This window comes from Trachurus japonicus, chromosome 2 (genome assembly GCF_045865225.1).
Source record: "Trachurus japonicus isolate A0001 chromosome 2, Traja_1.0".
Taxonomy (NCBI): Eukaryota; Metazoa; Chordata; class Actinopteri; order Carangiformes; family Carangidae; genus Trachurus; species Trachurus japonicus.
This window is the reverse complement of record NC_140908.1, coordinates 610813-629700: the sequence shown is the minus strand read 5'-3', so window position 1 is coordinate 629700 and position 18888 is coordinate 610813. Positions and strand designations below refer to the sequence as shown.

Genomic DNA, 18888 nt, shown 5'->3' with positions numbered 1-18888 from the left:
CCTGTCTGTCCTGTCTGTCCTCACCTGTCTGTCCTCACCTGTCCTGTCCTCACCTGTCTGTCCTCACCTGTCTGTCCTGTCTGTCCTGTCTGTCCTCACCTGTCTGTCCTCACCTGTCTGTCCTCACCTGTCCTGTCCTGTCTGTCCTGTCTGTCCTCACCTGTCTGTCCTCACCTGTCTGTCCTGTCTGTCCTGTCTGTCCTCACCTGTATGTCCTCACCTGTCTGTCCTCACCTGTCTGTCCTGTCTGTCCTCACCTGTATGTCCTCACCTGTCTGTCCTCACCTGTCCTGTCCTGTCTGTCCTGTCTGTCCTCACCTGTCTGTCCTCACCTGTCTGTCCTAACCTGTCTGTCCTGTCTGTCCTCACCTGTCTGTCCTCACCTGTCTGTCCTGTCTGTCCTCACCTGTCTGTCCTGTCTGTCCTGTCTGTCCTCACCTGTATGTCCTCACCTGTCTGTCCTCACCTGTCTGTCCTGTCTGTCCTCACCTGTCTGTCCTGTCTGTCCTCACCTGTATGTCCTCACCTGTCTGTCCTCACCTGTCCTGTCCTGTCTGTCCTGTCTGTCCTCACCTGTCTGTCCTCACCTGTCTGTCCTAACCTGTCTGTCCTGTCTGTCCTCACCTGTCTGTCCTCACCTGTCCTGTCCTCACCTGTCTGTCCTCACCTGTCTGTCCTGTCTGTCCTGTCTGTCCTCACCTGTCTGTCCTCACCTGTCCTGTCCTGTCTGTCCTGTCTGTCCTCACCTGTCTGTCCTCACCTGTCTGTCCTGTCTGTCCTGTCTGTCCTCACCTGTATGTCCTCACCTGTCTGTCCTCACCTGTCTGTCCTGTCTGTCCTCACCTGTCTGTCCTGTCTGTCCTCACCTGTATGTCCTCACCTGTCTGTCCTCACCTGTCCTGTCCTGTCTGTCCTGTCTGTCCTCACCTGTCTGTCCTAACCTGTCTGTCCTGTCTGTCCTCACCTGTCTGTCCTCACCTGTCCTGTCCTCACCTGTCTGTCCTCACCTGTCTGTCCTAACCTGTCTGTCCTGTCTGTCCTCACCTGTCTGTCCTCACCTGTCTGTCCTGTCTGTCCTGTCTGTCCTCACCTGTCTGTCCTGTCTGTCCTGTCTGTCCTCACCTGTCTGTCCTCACCTGTATGTCCTCACCTGTCTGTCCTCACCTGTATGTCCTCACCTGTCTGTCCTCACCTGTCTGTCCTGTCTGTCCTCACCTGTATGTCCTCACCTGTCTGTCCTCACCTGTCTGTCCTGTCTGTCCTGTCTGTCCTCACCTGTATGTCCTCACCTGTATGTCCTCACCTGTCTGTCCTGTCTGTCCTCACCTGTCTGTCCTCACCTGTCTGTCCTCACCTGTCTGTCCTGTCTGTCCTGTCTGTCCTCACCTGTCTGTCCTCACCTGTCTGTCCTCACCTGTCTGTCCTGTCTGTCCTCACCTGTCTGTCCTCACCTGTCTGTCCTCACCTGTCTGTCCTCACCTGTCTGTCCTCACCTGTCTGTCCTCACCTGTCTGTCCTCACCTGTCTGTCCTGTCTGTCCTCACCTGTGTGTCCTCACCTGTCTGTCCTGTCTGTCCTGTCTGTCCTCACCTGTCTGTCCTCACCTGTCTGTCCTCACCTGTGTGTCTCTGTCCCGTGTGTCCGTCAGGTGGAAGAAGCCTTCCAGCGGCTGCCGGGCTTCAAAGGCGTCGACATCATCGAGTTCAGGTCAGAACCAAAACCGACCGCCACATGGTCCAGTCACCGGTCAGCTGACCAATACTAACACTCTGTACCTGTGTGTGTGTGTGTGTGTGTGTGTCTCTGTGTGTGTGTGTCCTCAGGCCTCAGAAAGACCTGGAGCGGTAAGTCTGGACCTCAGTGTGTGTGTAGAGCAGCGATGTAGCTCCATGTAGTTAGTAGCAGTTAGTAACTCCTTCTACTCATTCACTCAGAGTTACAGAAATCAACATGTAATAATAAGAATAATATAATACATTATTATTCTTATTATTAAATCAACATGTGGTGGATATGAAACTAAATATAATAGTCTACTAAACATCCACCTGCTGTAGGAATATGGCGCTATACTCAGTTGTGTAGTTGACATTGTTGCTCAACATCCTGGAGGTTTCTTACAAAGAATATTTCATGTTTTTGGCCAAAATTGTTGTTTGTAAATTGAGACGTTAAAGGACAGTTCCAGGCAAATTCAACTGGGGGCTGTATGTTCCTAACATTTTAGGTCTAAAAGAAGGAATCTGAAGATTTCCAGTTTAATCCTGTTTTGCGGTAGTTGTGTCTGTCCCCGCATCGCCACGGCAGCGATGAATGGGAGTGGATGTAAGTTCTGCTGCTTAGGCTGTTTCCATCCCTCAAAGCCACAGACAGCGTCAGATGGAGACTCAAACATGCACCCAGAAGTTTATTTACTTCAAGCAAGCCAAGAGTTGATATTCCTGTGTTTATGACACAAACGGGAGCTTCCCACTGCACCTGAACACACCGAGCGTCAACAAGACTTTGAATTAGATCTAGTTTTACAAACATGTCGGCTTGAAGTAAATAAACTTCTGGGTGCATGTTTGAGTCTCCATCTGACGCTGTCTGTGGCTTTGAGGGATGGAAACAGCCTAAGCAGCAGAACTTCAATCCGCTCCCATTCATCGCTGCCGTGGCGATGCGGGGACAGACACAACTACCGCAAAACAGGAGACATTAAACTGAACATCTTCAGATTCCTTCTTTTAGTTGAATTTGCCCGGAATTGTCCTTTAAACTACAAAGAATGACCCAGAAAGTAGTTGAAATACTCGACGCAGCACAAAATCTGATTGTAGTTTAACTACCAGCAGGTTACAGCAGATTGTAGTGAAGCTCTGTAGTTCAACTATGTGGAGTTTAAAGGACGATTCCACTCAAATCCAACCTGAGGCTTTAGTTTCTAATGTTTCAGCTCTGACAGAATGAATGTGTAGATCTCTCCTGTTCTGCAGTAGTTCTGTCTGTCTCCTAAGTCTCCCTAATGCTGGTGTAGAGCTGAGTGGTGGGGGGGGGGATGTGTAGCCGGTCCCGGGGGTGTGACCACGTCCTCCGCTGGTGTCCTCAGCTCTGCTCTACTTTCCTCTAATGTCTTTAACAATCGTCTCTCAGCTCTTAAAGGGATCAGTCTCTGCTGCTTCACCTGCAGCTGTCCCGGGATTACTGCCCCCTCCCCACCCCCCACTACACTACACTACACTACACTACACTACACTACACCACACCACAGGTTAGCCTGGCTTTGTGATCTGGAGGAGTCAGGCTGCAGTTCTAGTTCTGGATGGGCCAGAGAGCTGATACTACTGGAACTACTTTTATCAGTAAAGTGAAGTTCCTGTTTCCCCCATTATAAAACACTTGTTGAAGTGTAGTTATACTTTATAAACACTTTATTATCAGTTCATCAACTGGTTGGAAGAAAGCTGTTAATCAGGAACTAACCAACTCACTCAGTATCCCTCCACTCAGACGCTGTATCCCTCCGCTGGTTAGTTCAGCGGTGTGTGGAAGAGGTGGAGGGATACAGTGTCTGTGTGGAGGGATACTGAGTGAGTTGGGGAAATAGTTACTTTACTTGTAATTAATTACTTTTATCATGTAGTAACTCAGTTACTTTTTGGGGAAAGTAACTCATCATAACAGTTTTGATTGAATTCTCCTTGGATGCATGTTTATATCAACCGTCAGGGAACACAGGATCTAATCCAGTACATCCATCAAATAGTACAAGTACACAACACACTACAAAAGTATTTCATAATAATACCAAAATGATACAGAACAGAACAGAATGAGATTAACCCTCATGTCGTCCTTCTGGGTTTCTTTCCTCCCATCTTTCCCCTTGTCCCTCCTTCCTTCCTTCCTTCCTTCCTGACCCAATCTGTTCCCTCCCTCCTTCCCTTTATCTTTGCTTCCTTTTTCCCTTCCTTCTTTCCTCCCATCTTTCCCTTTGTCCCTCCTTCCTTCCTTCCTTCCTTCCTTTTTGACCCAATCTGTTCCCTCCCTCCTTCCCTTTATCTTTCCTTCCCTTTTCCCTTCCTTCTTTCCTCCCATCTTTCCCTTTGTCCCTCCTTCCTTCCTTCCTTCCCTCCCTTTCTCCTTCCCTCCCTCCTTTCTTCTTTCCCTTTGTCCTTCCTTCCTTCCTGCCTTCCTTCCTTGACCCAGGTGGACAACAGGAGGGTTAAGAGCTCTCCTTCAGTGCAAACATATACCTAGAATAAAAAATAATATAATAATAACATCATAAGATAAAATAAGTTATACAACAAAAACAATGCAGGTAGAATATATGAAAAATATTGATATATGAGAAAGATAATGTATTTAAAGCGAGCTCTCTGATTGGTCGTTGTCCCTTTAGGGGTCTGGTGGTGCTGGTCCACTACGCCGTCACGATGGAGGTGGACAGCGGCGGCCTGGCCAACGACACGCTGGACCTCATCTCTCTGCAGAACAGCGTGGTGGAGCGCAGCTTCCCCGGGGGGCCCGGAGGGTCCGGGGGGCCCGAGCCACCCACCGTCCTCTACACCATCACCGACTACCGCAACTACATCACCGAGGCGCTGCACAAAGACAACTTCATGACCAACAGCAGCCTGGACGCCATCGGCCAGCTGCAGCTGGACAACGGTACGGGACACGGAACTTTATTTACAACATTTATAGTACAAAATAACATAAAGCGTCTCATAAAGTCTCCAAAAATATAATCAAAGTGTCAGAATAGTTAAAGGGACAACCAGGAGTTTGTATTTGGTTGTAACAGAGTCTCATATTAATGTGGATGAATCTACGTTACCACTTGTTAATGGCTCCATTTAGATAAATATAATGTTTTATCTTTATAGTTACGCCCAGCGTTTCCTAGTTTTGGTTTCCCGGACGCTGCCCGGTGGGTCATGGGAATAACGCCGCCGGATCGCTAGTTGGCATCGTTTATGGTCGGAACTACGACGCTATCTGATCGTCTTCCAACCTCCGACTTTCATTCTTGATCAATGAAAACATTTTTGGCAAATGCTTTGGCTTTTGTCCGTCTTGCGCCGGTCCAAGAATTTCACCGTGCACGCTGAGGCTCATGGGAAATGTAGTAAAAACACTTTGCTTTCTAAAACTCCTCATTGCCCCTCTGTTCTAGACCAGACTGAGCTGCTCTACTGCTCTTTTATTTCACAATGTTTCATGTAAAGTAGTGAAGTTTTGTCTAGAACCGCAACAATTACGTTTTTTAAAAAGTCCAAATTCTCTGATTTCAGCTTCTTTGTGTAACTATTTCAATTACTTTCTCAAAGTAAAAGTGAAGTTTCTCAAACTTCACTGTCATGGAGCTCAGAGGTTCTCCAACTGTTTTACATCAAGGAGCCTAAATAGACACAGACATTACATCACGGACCCCCAAAATTATGAAGCAAACCAGAAATACACAAATATTTGTTCCTAGACTGAAGAACCTTACTTTTTTAGTCAATGTACGTTCAAATTAGGGCCAACGGCCTGAACTTTTGGAAATATTGTAGAGACATTTTTGGAAAAAAACGGTACAATTTCTCCAAAAAGTGGTAAAAAAAAAAAACAGTTTTTGAAAACTTCTAGAAGAAACTGGTACAATTTATTTAAAAAATATATAAATTCTAGAAAAAAGTGGTAAAAAATGTCTCCACAAAAAAAGTGTAACATTTCTGGAAAAAGATAACTAGTACAATTTCTCTAAAAACATTTAAATATTTCTAGAAAAAAATTGTAAAAATCATCAAAAAATAAAAGTTTTTTAAAAAAATTCTAGAAGAAACTGGTCAAATTTCATAAAAAAAAAAAAAAACAATTCTAGAAAAAAGTGGTAAAATTTATTTCTCCATTAAAAAAATATATAGTAATGGAACTAACTGCATTTCATTACATTTTGATGACTTTTCTTAATTTTGAATCAATGCTCTCAACTGTTGACAGACCTGATACTGTGTTAATCCTTCAGTACTTACTTAAGACAACTAGAGCTGCAACAACTAATCCAACAATAATCGATTATTAAATTAATCATCAACTATCTTGATAATCTAATAATCAGTTTGAGTCGTTTTTTTAAAGAAAAAAAGTCCAGATTCTCTGATTTCAGCTTCTTCAATGTGAATATTTCTGGTTTCTTTGTTCCGTTATGACAATAAACTGAGTCTCTCTTTGGTTTGTGGACAAAACAAGACATCTGAGGACGTCGTCTGGTGGTTTGAGAAACACTGATTGATGTTTTTAACATTATTTAACATTTTATTGACCAAACAACTAATCGATTAATCGTTTAAATAATCAACAGATTAATCGATAATGAACATAATCGATAGTTGCACTACTAGTTGCAGTAGTTTCGTCCCTTTCCCTTTGTCCTTTGATTCTTCTGCCTCTTTCCTTTCTCCGAGCTCAGGGTTTTTCCAGTCTTGTCCCGACTCTAACCCTCTTCCTCTTCCTCTTCCTCTTCCTCTTCCTCCTCTTCCTCCTCTGCAGCTCGCCACCTGCTGCCTCCGGTGAGAGCCACCAGCCGCCCGCTGGACGCCGCCTACGACAACATGGTGAGTGGCGCCGGCCTGTGATTGGCTCCCGTGACGTTCCGTTTTCCTCCTAAAGCAACATTTTAAACGTCTCATGTCAACGCGTAACTCTGTTTCCAGGACAACGTGCTGGCGGCGGAGAAACCTCCCGACGCTCCGAGTCAGGAGGCCAGCGACACCAGCAGCGACAACGTCTTCCTGAAGAAGGACGACTTCCTGTTCGACCCCTTCGACCCGTGGAAAGGTCCTCAGAGCGCCGGCGTCAGCGAGAACGACGTCTTCATGTTTGACGAGAGCACGGCGCCGGCGCCGCCGCCACTAGACCTGGAGCCCAGCAGTGAGTGGATGACCTGAGATCGTAGAAATATATAAAATGCAGTTTTTAAAGGGATAGTTCAACATTTAGTCAAATTGGCCCATTACCATAATCCCTTTAGTCATAGCAGTAGGTTCGTTACTTTTAATTGTCGGTGCAAGCTATTTTTAGAACGGCGGAGCAGAGCCGTGAGCAGCTCAGAGCTACGCTACAGAGGCTCATGGGATTTCTTGGTTTCCCTCATCAAACTCATCAAATACACAATCCAACAACTCCACAACGCTCTGGTGGACAAGTTGTGACCTGCACATTCACCACGCTATGAGATAATAACACAACGTTACCACACAGAGTTGTTTTAGAGGGAAATTCATGTAAAACCACTGATGCGTGTTGCCTTCAGGGACAGTTTTTCATCATCAGTCTCTGTATTTCCCTCTACAACAACTCTGTGTTATTATCTCATAGCGTAGCTCTGAGCAGCTCGCGGCTCTGCTCCGCCGTTCTAAAAATAGCTTGCACCGACAATTAAAGGTAACAAACCTACTGCTATGACTATAGGGATTATGGCAATGGGCCAGTTTGACTAAATGTTGAACTGTCCCTTTAAGAAGGTATTACTGGAGAGTTAAGGTGGTATTCCTGGAGTTAAGGTGGTATTCCTGGAGTTAAGGTGGTATTACTGGAGTTGGAGGAGGGACATGAGGGATTTAACCTCTGTGTGTTTTCTGTTGTCCAGACGGTGGAAACATTGAGGACGAGGGGTTTCTCCTCAACAACGCCGCAGATGAAGACACCGGCCTCCGTGGCGACCACGCCGGCCCCCCTCCCCCCCTGAGGCCTCGGCCGGGCCCGGAGAGCGACCGGGATGAAGGATCTGGCTCCGGTTCCTCTGGAGACGACCAGGGAGCTGATCCGTGGTCCTGGCCGCCGGGCGCCACTCATGACGGCGCTGGTTCCTACGGCGACGGCTCCTACGGCCGGGCAGACGGCGGCCTGGAGGTGCTGCCGCCGCCGGACCTGGAGGACACGGATGAAGACGCTGAAGACGATGAGGTTGTTGCTGTTATCGAACCGCCGACCGCTGAGAGACAGGAGCTGGTTGCCATGGGAGTAGAGTTCACCGCCTCCGACGGCGCTCCGACCGACGGCGCTCCGACCGGCGGCGGCGGCGTTGAGGAACCGTTCCTGGATCAGGTCCTGGTCACGCCGCACATCAGCACCGACCCACGGCGCTCCACCACCACGCCGCCGCCCGTCTTCTCCCCCAGAGCCACGCTGACGGTGGAGCTGTCGGTGCAGACGGTGGAAGCCTCTGGTATCTATGACGACGCCTCCCTGACCAAACCTCCCGGCGTTCCAGATCCGACCGCTTCCCCTCCGGCTGTGGATGTAGAGGAGGTGGAGACGGAGGTGGAGACGGAGGTGGAGACGGAGGTGGAGACGGAGGAGGTGGAGACGTTGGAGACCGACACCGTCACCGACGCCTCCTCAGCGCCAGAGCTGCCGGCGTCGGTGGAGGTCACGGTGGAAGAACCGGGCCACGGTCCAATCACAGAGCCGCCGCCTCCATCGCCGTGGCAACCAGAGGTTCCTACGGACGGAGAACCTGCAGGTCAGGATGAGGACGAGGAGGTGGAGGTTCTAGAAGAGCAGCACATCGGCTCCACTGATCCCACCGCAGCGGGAACGGAGGAGGAGGACTCGGACTTAGTGGTGGACGAGGTCATGGTGGTTACCATGACGACCGCTGCTCCTCCTCCTTCTCCTTCCTCCTCCTCCGTGGACTCCGACCCCGGTGGCGGCATCGCGCTCTCCCCGGAGAAGGACTCGCCGTTCACTCGGGTATCGGACTCTGAGCCGGAGGACGAGGAGCCGGTTCACCATGACGACGACGGTGATGACGTTCCTCCGGCAACCGACCAGATGGACGGCGCAGATCCAGAACCGACAGACGGAGCAGATCCGGTACCGACAGACGGAGCAGATCCGGTACCGACAGACGGAGCAGATCCGGTACCGACAGACGGTATTCCAGAGGAGGTCGGAGACGACAGTCCATCCACAGAGATCCAGATCTTCTCCGACGTGCCGAGCATCGACGTCAGCTTCGACGTGTTCCAGTACGGCGGCATGGCGACGGAGGGAGACACCAGCGGCTTCTCCAGCGGCGGCGTCCAGGGATCCGACTTGGACGGCTTCGCGCTGCCGACGCGACCGGGCCGCGCCCTCACCGTATTCTTCAGCCTGAGGGTGACCAACATGGCCTTCTCCATGGACCTCTTCAACAAGAGCTCCCCGGAATACAAGGCCCTGGAGCAGCGCTTCCTGCAGCTGGTGAGGACTCAGGACCGATCAGATACTAATAACTACTATCACTTCACTGTCATGGAGACCAGTTTTTACATCAAGGAGCCTAAATAGACACAATTAGACCACGGACCACCAAGCAAACACCAGAAATACACAAATATTTGTTCTGAGACTGAAGAACGTTACTTTTTTAGTCAATGTACGTTCAAATTAGGGCCAACGGCGTGAACTTTTGGAAATATTGTAGAGACATTTCTGGAAAAAACTGGTACAATTTCTCCAAAATCGTTTAAAGATTTCTAGAAAAAAGTGGTAAAAATTGTCAAAAAAAAAAAAAGGTTTTAAAAAAAATCTAGAAGAAACTGGTAAAATTTCATTTTAAAAAAATTCTGGAAAAAAGTGGTATAATTTCTTCAAAAACGTTTAAACATTTCTAGAGAAAAGTGGTAAAAATCGTCAAAAAAAAAAATTCTAGAAAAAAGTGGTAAAAAATTTCTCCACAAAAAAAGTGTAACATTTCTGGAAAAAGATGCAATTTCTCTAAAAACATTTAAATATTTCTAGAAAAAAGTTTTTTCTTTTTTCTTTGAAAAATTCTAGAAGAAACTGGTAAAATTTCATCGAAAAAAAAAAACAATTCTAGAAAAAAGTGGTAAGAAATTTCTCCATTTAAAAAAAAAAAGTTTAAAATTTCTGGAAAAAAATGGTACAATTTCTCTAAAAACTTTTTTTTAAAGAAATTCTACAAATCCCCCCCCCCAAAAAAAGAAATAATAATAGGTCTTAAAACCTCAAAAAAAAGTTAAAAAATTCCCAATTTTCCCAGTTTCCAGAAGAATGTGGACCGTTCTGTGTAAACCATCCAGGTTCTTCCAGTTCACTGCGTGTTGACTTGTGAACTGAGACGAACTCACAGACTCTAAATACTTAGTTTGAATATAGTACTGTAGTAGTACTGTAGTATAAAGTTCTGGGACTGAGACCCAGACCTCCACACCGAGTCCAGATCCCAGATCCCAGATCCTCCTTCACAGCCGTCCTTGTGTTTGTCTCCTCCTCCAGCTCGTCCCCTACCTGCAGTCCAACCTCAACAACTTCCAGAACCTGGAGATCCTGAACTTCCGGAACGGCAGCATCGTGGTCAACAGCCGGATGCGGTTCGGGAAGCCGGTTCCCAGAGGCGTGGACAACGTGGTCTACCTGATCCTGGAGGACTTCGCCAACACCGCCTACCAGACCATGAACCTGGCCATCGACAAGTACTCGCTGGACGTGGAGTCAGGTGAAGCTCGTCCTCTGTTGTTGCCCCGGTTACATGACACGGCATCATGACATCATCATGAGGTCATCATTAGGGGTGGGAATCAGGAACCTGTTCCGATATGGCAAGCGGATTTAACATTTAAAAGCTAAGTTTGACTCTCCGGAATTAACGTTGTAGATATCAACAACGTCTTTCTGACTTGTTGTAACCACATTTTGAATAGTTGGAGTTTTCATTCCAGATATCTGTAATTCAGTTTTGCCTCTAGTCAAAAAGAACTTTTTAGATATCTACAACTACGTTCTTCCTAGGACAAATGACGTCACTGTAACCATTCATGTGTATGGGGTTTGTCATTACAGATATCTATAATTCAGTTGCAGATATCCACTATGTGAATTACAGATATCTGTAACTGAATTATGACTAATACTAATTCCAGTTTGAGATATCTTCAACGTCATTTCACCTAGTCAAAACTTAATTACAGATATCTGAACAGGGACATGTAGATATCTTTAATTGAGGTGAATTAAAGATATCTTGAACTGGAATTATGACTAGTCAGAATCAAATTGTAGATATCGCAAACTGGAATTAGTACTAGTGGTAATTCAGTTATAGATATCTGTAATTCACATAATGGATATCTGCAACTGAATTGTAGATATCTGTAATGACAAACCCCATACACATGAATGGTTACAGTGACGTCATTTGTCCTAGGAAGAACGTAGCTGTGGATGTCTGAAATAACAATTGTGGATAGGAAGAATGTAGTTGCAGATATCGGGAATATTCTTTTTGACTCGGCAAAACTGAATGACAGATATCTGACTGCAACACATATCCAGTCTGGCTTTTAAATGTTAAAATGGCTTGACATACGATGCGTTCAGGAACCTTCCTCTTCAGAACCGGTTCCCGTTTCCCTTTTATTCCCTCGCCCAGTGGGAATCGATCAGCGATTCCCACCCCTGGTCGCCATGAGGTCATGGTGAGGTCAGGATGAGGTCATGGTGAGGTCACGATGAGGTCATATCCAGATGTTTGACCTGTTGTTGTGGTTGTGTTGATGAGACTTCCTGTTGCAGCTCAGGTGAATCCTTGGCTTCTTCTAATACCCAGGTAATCTGTCTGAGAGGAACGTGAGCACACACACACACACACACATACTGTGACTCACACACACACACACACACACACACACACACACACTGACTCACTGTGACTCACACCACCACCAGCTCAGTGGAGGTTTTATCGCTGCACCTGAGAACATGCTATCACGTTATTAATCCCATAATAACTGAAGTCACCATGACGACCATGTGCTGATGTCCAGGTGAAGACGACAGCGACGCAGACAGGTGTTCAGACAGCTGTTCCAGGTGTTGTGACGCCTGCAGCCAGGGCTTTTATTGTGACAGGTGCTGGCAGGAAGTGGTGAGCTGTAAATCTGTCTGAGCCAATCAGAGCGGCTCGTGACCGACCGCCTCGCCACCTAATCCCCGCTCTGACTCACCGCCGCGTCACTCAGACGACCTTCTCCATCGAGCCGGACGCACGTGGAGCAACACCGCTGCTGAGCTCCTCCTCTTCCTCCTCCTCCTCTTCCTCTTCTTCCTCCTTTTCTTCTTCCTCTTCCTGCTCTTCCTCTTCTTCTTACTTCTCCTCCTGCCCCTTTCCTCCTCTTCCTCCTCCTCTGTCTCTTCTTCTTCTTTCTCCTCTTCCTCTTCCTGCTCTTCGTCCTTCTTCCTCCTCTTCTGTCTCTTCCTCTTCTTCTTCCTCCTCCTCCCTCCTCTTCCTCCTTTTCTGTCTCCTCCTCCTTCTTTCTCCTTCCTCCTCCTCTTCTTCCTCCTTCTCCTTCCTCCTTCTCCTTCTCTTCCTCCTCTTCCTGTTCCTCCTCCTCTTCTTCCTCTTTCTCCTTCCTCCTCTTCCTCTTCCTCTTCTTCCTCTTCTTCTGTCTTCTCCTCTTGTTTTTCTTTTTCTTCTTCCCCTTCTTCTTCTTCTTCCTCCTCCTCCTCCTCTTCTTCCTCTTCCTCCTCCTCCTTCTTCCTCTTCTTCTTCCTCCTCCTCTTCCTCTTCTTTCTCCTCCTCTTCTTCTTCCTCCTCCTTTTCTTCCTCCTCTTCCTCTTTTTCTTTTTCTTCTTCCCCTTCTTCTACTTCTTCCTCCTCTTCCTCCTCCTCCTTCTTCCTCTTCTTCTTCCTCCTCTTCCTCTTCTTTCTCCTCCTCTTCTTCTTCCTCCTCCTTTTCTTCCTCCTCTTCCTCTTTTTCTTCTTCTTCCTCCTCCTCCTCATCCTCTTTTTCTTCCTCCTCCTCTTCTGTCTCTTCCTTTTCGTCTTCCTCCTCCTCCTTCTTCCTACTCTTCTTCCTCCTCCTCCCTTGTCTTCCTCTTTTTTCTGTCTCCTCCTCCACCTCCCACCTGTCTGTGTACCAGCTGCTCTGTTTCTTGATGACCTCATCACCTCCTGTCCCTCTCTGTGTGTGATGACATCACCTCCTCCTCTCTCCTCCAGGTGAGCGCGCCGACCCGTGTAAGTTCCAGGCGTGTAACGAGTTCTCTCACTGCATGGTGAACCGCTGGTCTGGCGAGGCCGAGTGTGTGTGCGACGCCGGCTACCTGAGCGTGGACGGGCTGCCGTGTCAGAGCGTGTGTGACGTCAGACACGACTTCTGCCTCAACGACGGCCGCTGTGACATCGTCCCCGGGAAGGGCGCCATCTGCAGGTGGGAGGGGCCTCACAACCACCACTTCAAAATAAAAGCCTCAAGTAGATGGTTTAACCCTCCTGTTGTCCTCCTGCGTCAAGGAAGGAAGGAAGGAAGGACGAAGGGAAAGAAGGAAGGAAGGACAAAGGGAAAGATGGGAAAAAAGAAGGAAGGGAAAAGGAAGAAGAGATAGAAAGAGGGAGGGAAGAGATTAGGTCAATTGGGTCAAAAAGGATGGAAGAAGTAAGGACAAAGGGAAGGAAAGAAGGAAAAAGGGATTGTGGAAAGAAGGAAGGGAAAAGGGAAGGGAAGGAAAGAAAGATGGAGGGAGGGAACAGATTCGTTCAAGGAAGGAATACGAGGGAAGAAGGAAGGAAAGAAGGAAGGGAAAAAGGATTGTGGAAAGAAGGAAGGGAAAAGGAAGGAAAGAAAGATGGAGGGAGGGAGGGAACAGATTCATTCAAGGAAGGAAGGAAGGAAAGAAGGAAGGGAAAAGGGATTGTGGAAAGAAGGAAGGGAAAAAGGATTGTGGAAAGGGATTGTGGAAAGAAGGAAGGAAAGAAAGAAAGATGGAGGGAGGGAGGAACAGATTCGTTCAAGGATGGAAGAAGAGGGAAGGAAGGAAAGAAGGAAGGGAAAAAGGATTGTGGAAAGAAAGAAGGGAAAAGGAAGGAAAGAAAGATGGAGGGAGGAACAGATTCATTCAAGGAAGGAAGAAGAGGGAAGGAAGGAAAGAAGGAAGGGAAAAGGGATTGTGGAAGGAAGGAAGGGAAAAGGATTGTGGAAAGAAGGAAGGGAGAAAGGAGAGAAAGAAGGAAGGATGGAAGAAGTGAACAATAGGGTTAAGGCACTTGTGTGAACGTTGCTGTGGGAGTTGAACCTGCGATTCTGTGCTGCAGGTGCCGTGTGGGGGAGAACTGGTGGTACCGAGGTGAGCACTGTGAGGAGTACGTGTCAGAGCCGCTGGTGGTGGGCATCGCCATCGCCTCGGTAGCAGGATTCCTCCTGGTGGCGGCCGCCATCATCTTCTTCCTGGCCAGAACGCTGAGGGAGCAGTACGACGCCGAGGACTCAGAGGACCCGCTACGGTGAGGGACACGCATCTCCTCTTCCTCTTCTTCCTCCTTTTCTTTCTCCTCCTCCTTCCTCCTCTTCCTTCTCCTCCTCTTCTTCTCTCTCCTACTCCTCCTCTTCTCCCTCCTTCTTCTTTCCTCCTCTTCTTGCTCTTCCTCCATCTCTCTCCTCCTCCTCCTCCTCTTCTGTCTCTTCTTCCTCTTCCTCCTCCTCCTTCTCTCTCCTCCTCTCCTTCTGTCCCTCCTTCCTCCTCTCCACTTCTCCTCTTCTTCTTTCTCTTCTTCTTCTCCTCTTCTGTCTCTCCCTCCTCCTCCTACTCTTCCTCCTCCTCTTCTGTCTCTTCTTTTTCCTCTTCCTTCTCCTCCTCCTTCTCTCTCCTCTTCCTCCTCCTCTTTCCTCCTCCTCTTCTTCTGTCTCTTCTTCTTCTTCTTCCTCTTCCTTCTTCTCCTCTTCTTCCTCCTCCTCTCTCCGCCTCCTCCTCCTCTTTCCTCCTCCTCTTCTTCTGTCTCTCCTTCCTCCTCTTCCTCTCCCTCTCCCTCCTCCTCCTCCTCTTTCCTCCTCCTCTTCTTCTGTCTCTCCTTCCTCCTCTCTCCTCCTCCTTCTTCTTTCCTCCTCTTCCTCCTCCTCCTCTTTCCCCCTCCTTCTTCTTTACTCCTCTTCTTCCTCCTTTTCTGTCTATTCTTCCTCCTCCTCTCTCCTCCTCCTCCTCTTCTTCTTCTTCTTCCTCCTCCTCCTCTTCCTCCTCCTCCTTCTTCTTTCCTCCTCTTCCTCCTCCTCTTTCCCCTTCCTCCTCCTCTTTCTCCCTCCTTCTTCTTTACTCCTCTTCTTCCTCCTTTTCTGTCTATTCTTCCTCCTCCTTCTCCTCTTCTTCTTCTATCTCCTATTCTTCCTCTTCTTCCTCCTCCTCCTCTTCTGTCTCTTCCTCCTCCTTCTCTTCTGTCTCCTCTTCTTCCTCCTTTTCTGTCTATTCTTCCTCCTCCTTCTCCTCTTCTTCTTCTGTCTCCTCTTCTTCCTCTTCTTCCTCCTCCTCCTCTTCAGTTTCTTCCTCCTCCTTCTCTTCTGTCTCCTCTTCTTCCTCTTCCTCCTCCTCCTCCTCTTCTGTCTCTTCTTCCTCCTCCTCTCTCCTTCTCCTCTTCTGTCTCTTCTTCCTCCTCTTCTGTCACTTCATCTTCCTCCTCCTCCCTCTTGCTCCTCTTTTTCTTCCTCCTTCTCCTCCTCCCCCTTCTTCTTCCTCCTTGATAGATTATATGAAATTAATTGATAAATTATAGAATAAAATACCCAACCTCTGTTCTTTATAAAACAACTTATAGAATAATAAATGTTATTGTATATTCTATATTCTTCTCTTCTATTGCTCTATATGACATATTGTGTTGAGGTCTGGAGAAATGTATATAAAACCAACACAAAGCCTATAATTAAGAGTCATTAGAATAATAAAAGTGTGCAAAGTGTGTTATAATGAACCTTTAACACACTATTTATAAGTTCATCTGTATTAAAATGTTCAGATATTGAGTTTTTAACAACAATGGAAATAAGAATATCAGCCCTCTGGTTTGTATTCTTCAGTTATTTAAATTAAGAAAAGGAAACTAACTATAATTTATGTAAAAACTAATGTAAAATACATGAATACATAAACAATGGAAGCAGCTCAGTGAGGAGTTGCTCATGTGGTTCAGAAGCTTTAAAATGTAGAATAATGAATAACTATGAATAACAGTAATGATTGTTTTGGTCTTTTTATTTTAAAATGTTTGGATGTAATTATGTATAATATATAATATATATATTATATGTATATAAAATGTTTGATTTAACTAACCAGTTTCCTTCCTCTTCCCGTCTCCTCGCCTCCAGACGCGGCGAGAGCGTTCCGACGCTGGAGCGCGCCACCAAGTTCAACCCCATGTTCGAGAGCGACCCGGTGACCGCCCAGTACTACCGTCGCTACGACGACCACGACGACGACGAGGCGCCCCAGTTCTACCGGCGCCGCGACCCCGACCTGCCGGAGTACAGCAGCTCGCTGGGCGGCGGCGGCGGCGGCGAGGAGCTGCAGCCTCATCTCTACCACAGCACCTCCCTCAGCAAGGAGGTGAAGCCCCGCCCACACACTGTTACCATGACCACCACCATCCTGATGCCACAGCAACAGGCTGTTCAATGGTTATTGATGAAGTTGGTTTAAAATGTTAAAACTCCTCTTCTTCTTCCTCTTCTGTCTCCTTCCTCTTCCTCCTCCTCGTCTCTCCTCCTCCTCCTCTTCCTCTTCTGTCTCCTTCCTCCTCCTCCTCTTCCTCTTCCTCTTCTGTCTCCTTCCTCCTCCTCCTCCTCCTCTTCCTCTTCTGTCTCCTTCCTCCTCCTCCTCCTCCTCTTCCTCTTCCTCTTCTCCTCTTCTTCCTCCTCCTCTTCCTCTTCTGTCTCCTTCCTCCTCCTCCTCCTCCTCCTCCTCCTCCTCCTCTTCCTCTTCCTCTTCTGTCTCCTTCCTCCTCCTCCTCTTCCTCCTCCTCTTCCTCTTCTGTCTCCTTCCTCCTCCTCCTCCTCCTCCTCCTCCTCTTCTGTCCCCCTCCTCCTCCTCCTCTTCCTCTTCCTCTTCCTCTTCTGTCTCCTTCCTCCTCCTCCTCCTCTTCCTCCTCCTCTTCCTCTTCTGTCTCCTTCCTCCTCCTCCTCCTCCTCCTCTTCCTCTTCCTCCTCCTCTTCTGTCTCCTTCCTCCTTCTCCTTCTCCTTCTCCTTCTCCTTCTCCTTCTCCTCCTCCTCTCCTGCAGGAGATCCAGGAGCGTCTCAGGATACTAGATTTGTGTTCCAAGGATCAACACTTTGCCGACTTTGTGCGACAGACTCAAGTGTGAGTGCACATACACATGAACTTTTATTTTATTTGGGTACATTTATAAATAAATTGATAAATAACACACAATAAATTGTAAAAGAAAGAAAGAAAAAAAGATTCATTTCCACAAGTTAGTGTCCCGAGTTAAGAGTCTGATAACGGTTGGTTTTCCATGGTGGAGCTTTGAGACGACGCTGAGGGAATCAGCACAATGTAGTCGCTCTGATTCATGATGACCTTTGGTTTTTTAAACACATGTCCATCCCAAAAGGAACACAGCTCCTCCTCCTCACCACACCTTCACAATGTTGTTCAGACAATGTTTGCCTTTAACCAGTCCTTCCAGAAAAATGCAGTGTTTTTGTGATTGTTGTGGTGACGTACATGTACATAACTACTAATATACTTACAACTGTAACTAGTATGATTTAACCAACTGGTAACAAACAAGTTCAATCTTCCAACTGTAAAGTTGCATCAACTCATGAATGACGTCACTTCATAACGTTCCCAAGGCAACAGGGGGAAAATGGCTGCTCTCATGTGAAGTAAACGTAACATTTTTCAACTTTATGTGACGATATATCTGACTTTTTTGCAACGAAAATGCGGAGATTTTGAACTCCTGTGAGCCCCGCATATATCGTGCAGTTTGTGCAGAAATCAGAGATTTATGTGGCGCCTTTGATAAAATGCCCCCGAGTAAATGTGCAGACATTGGCTGATGAATGAAAAGGTCAAAATACTTTGAATAAAGGGCTAAAACACGCTCTGAATCTGAATCTGTGAATGAGTTGAACCTCCTGAGTCGGTGAGTTCTTAACAACAGCAGGTTGTAGCTGTTTCCATGGATACAAGCAGAGGACAGAGTTGATGATGAGGTGATAAATGCTGCAGCATGACCTCACTGTGACATCATCGTGTGTGTGTGTGTGTGTGTTGCAGGTTCCTGGAGAGGCGGGGCAGCTCCACCACGTAGTCGCCATGGAAACGTCCAGGTAGGAGCCAAATCCATCACCGATCGATCAATACCAGCCGATCGATCGGACGTTTGTCTGACTGTGTCTGTGTGTTGCCATAGAAACCTGCCTTCGTCTCCGCCTGGAGGAGGGAGGAGCCTGCGTCTGATTGGCTGCTGCGGAGAAGCTAAGGCTGCTGGTACACTTCCTGCTCCGTCGCCGTGGTTTCCTCCTGTCGCCACGGTTTCCTTTCCTTCTGTCACCATGGTTTCCTCCTGTCGCCATGGTTTCCTTTCTTCCTGTTGCCGTGGTTTTCCTCCTGCCGCCGTGGTTTTCCTCCTGTCGCCATGGTTTCCTCCTGTCGCCATGGTTTTCCTCCTGTCGCCGTGGTTTCCTCCTGTCGCCGTGGTTTCCTCCTGTCGCCGTGGTTTTCCTCCTGTCGCCATGGTGTCCTCCTGTCGCCATGGTTTCCTCCTGTCGCCGTGGTTTTCCTCCTGTCGCCATGGTTTCCTCCCGTCTCTCTGCTGTCTCTCTCACACTGATGGATCTCATGGCTTCACCTGTAGCCTCCGCCCCCTCCTGCTCGCCGCCGTACGGACCAATCCCGGAGCTCGTCATGGAAGCCCCGCCCACTTCACTCACCCCCCCCCCCCACCCCCCCCTTCTGCTCACTCACTTCCTGCTGCAGCCGTGACTCCGCCCCCATCAGTGCCTTCGCCGCTCTCTGCTGCGTAGAACCGTGACTCCGCCCACTCACTCCACCACCAATGTTTACATTCCTCCGCCGGCTCTGACATCACAGTGACATCACAGTGACGTCACAGCGACGTCACACTCTGATTC

General features: G+C 47.8%; 1 protein-coding gene across 1 annotated transcript in view; it reads left to right on the top strand.

Annotated features, from left to right (window-relative positions):
- Positions 1-18266, top strand: part of LOC146990445 (uncharacterized) — a 36544-nt gene extending 18278 nt beyond the window's left edge. The window contains exons 14-26 of the mRNA XM_085803896.1: positions 1649-1707; positions 1824-1844; positions 4388-4656; positions 6523-6587; positions 6687-6903; positions 7622-9219; positions 10258-10477; positions 12980-13190; positions 14072-14260; positions 16113-16350; positions 17022-17101; positions 18032-18084; positions 18168-18266. Coding sequence (XP_085660022.1) covers positions 1649-1707; positions 1824-1844; positions 4388-4656; positions 6523-6587; positions 6687-6903; positions 7622-9219; positions 10258-10477; positions 12980-13190; positions 14072-14260; positions 16113-16350; positions 17022-17101; positions 18032-18065 — 3201 coding nt within the window. The 3' untranslated portion in view covers positions 18066-18084; positions 18168-18266. The remainder of the gene's footprint in view (positions 1-1648; positions 1708-1823; positions 1845-4387; positions 4657-6522; positions 6588-6686; positions 6904-7621; positions 9220-10257; positions 10478-12979; positions 13191-14071; positions 14261-16112; positions 16351-17021; positions 17102-18031; positions 18085-18167) is intronic.
- The last annotated feature ends 622 nt before the right edge of the window (positions 18267-18888 follow it).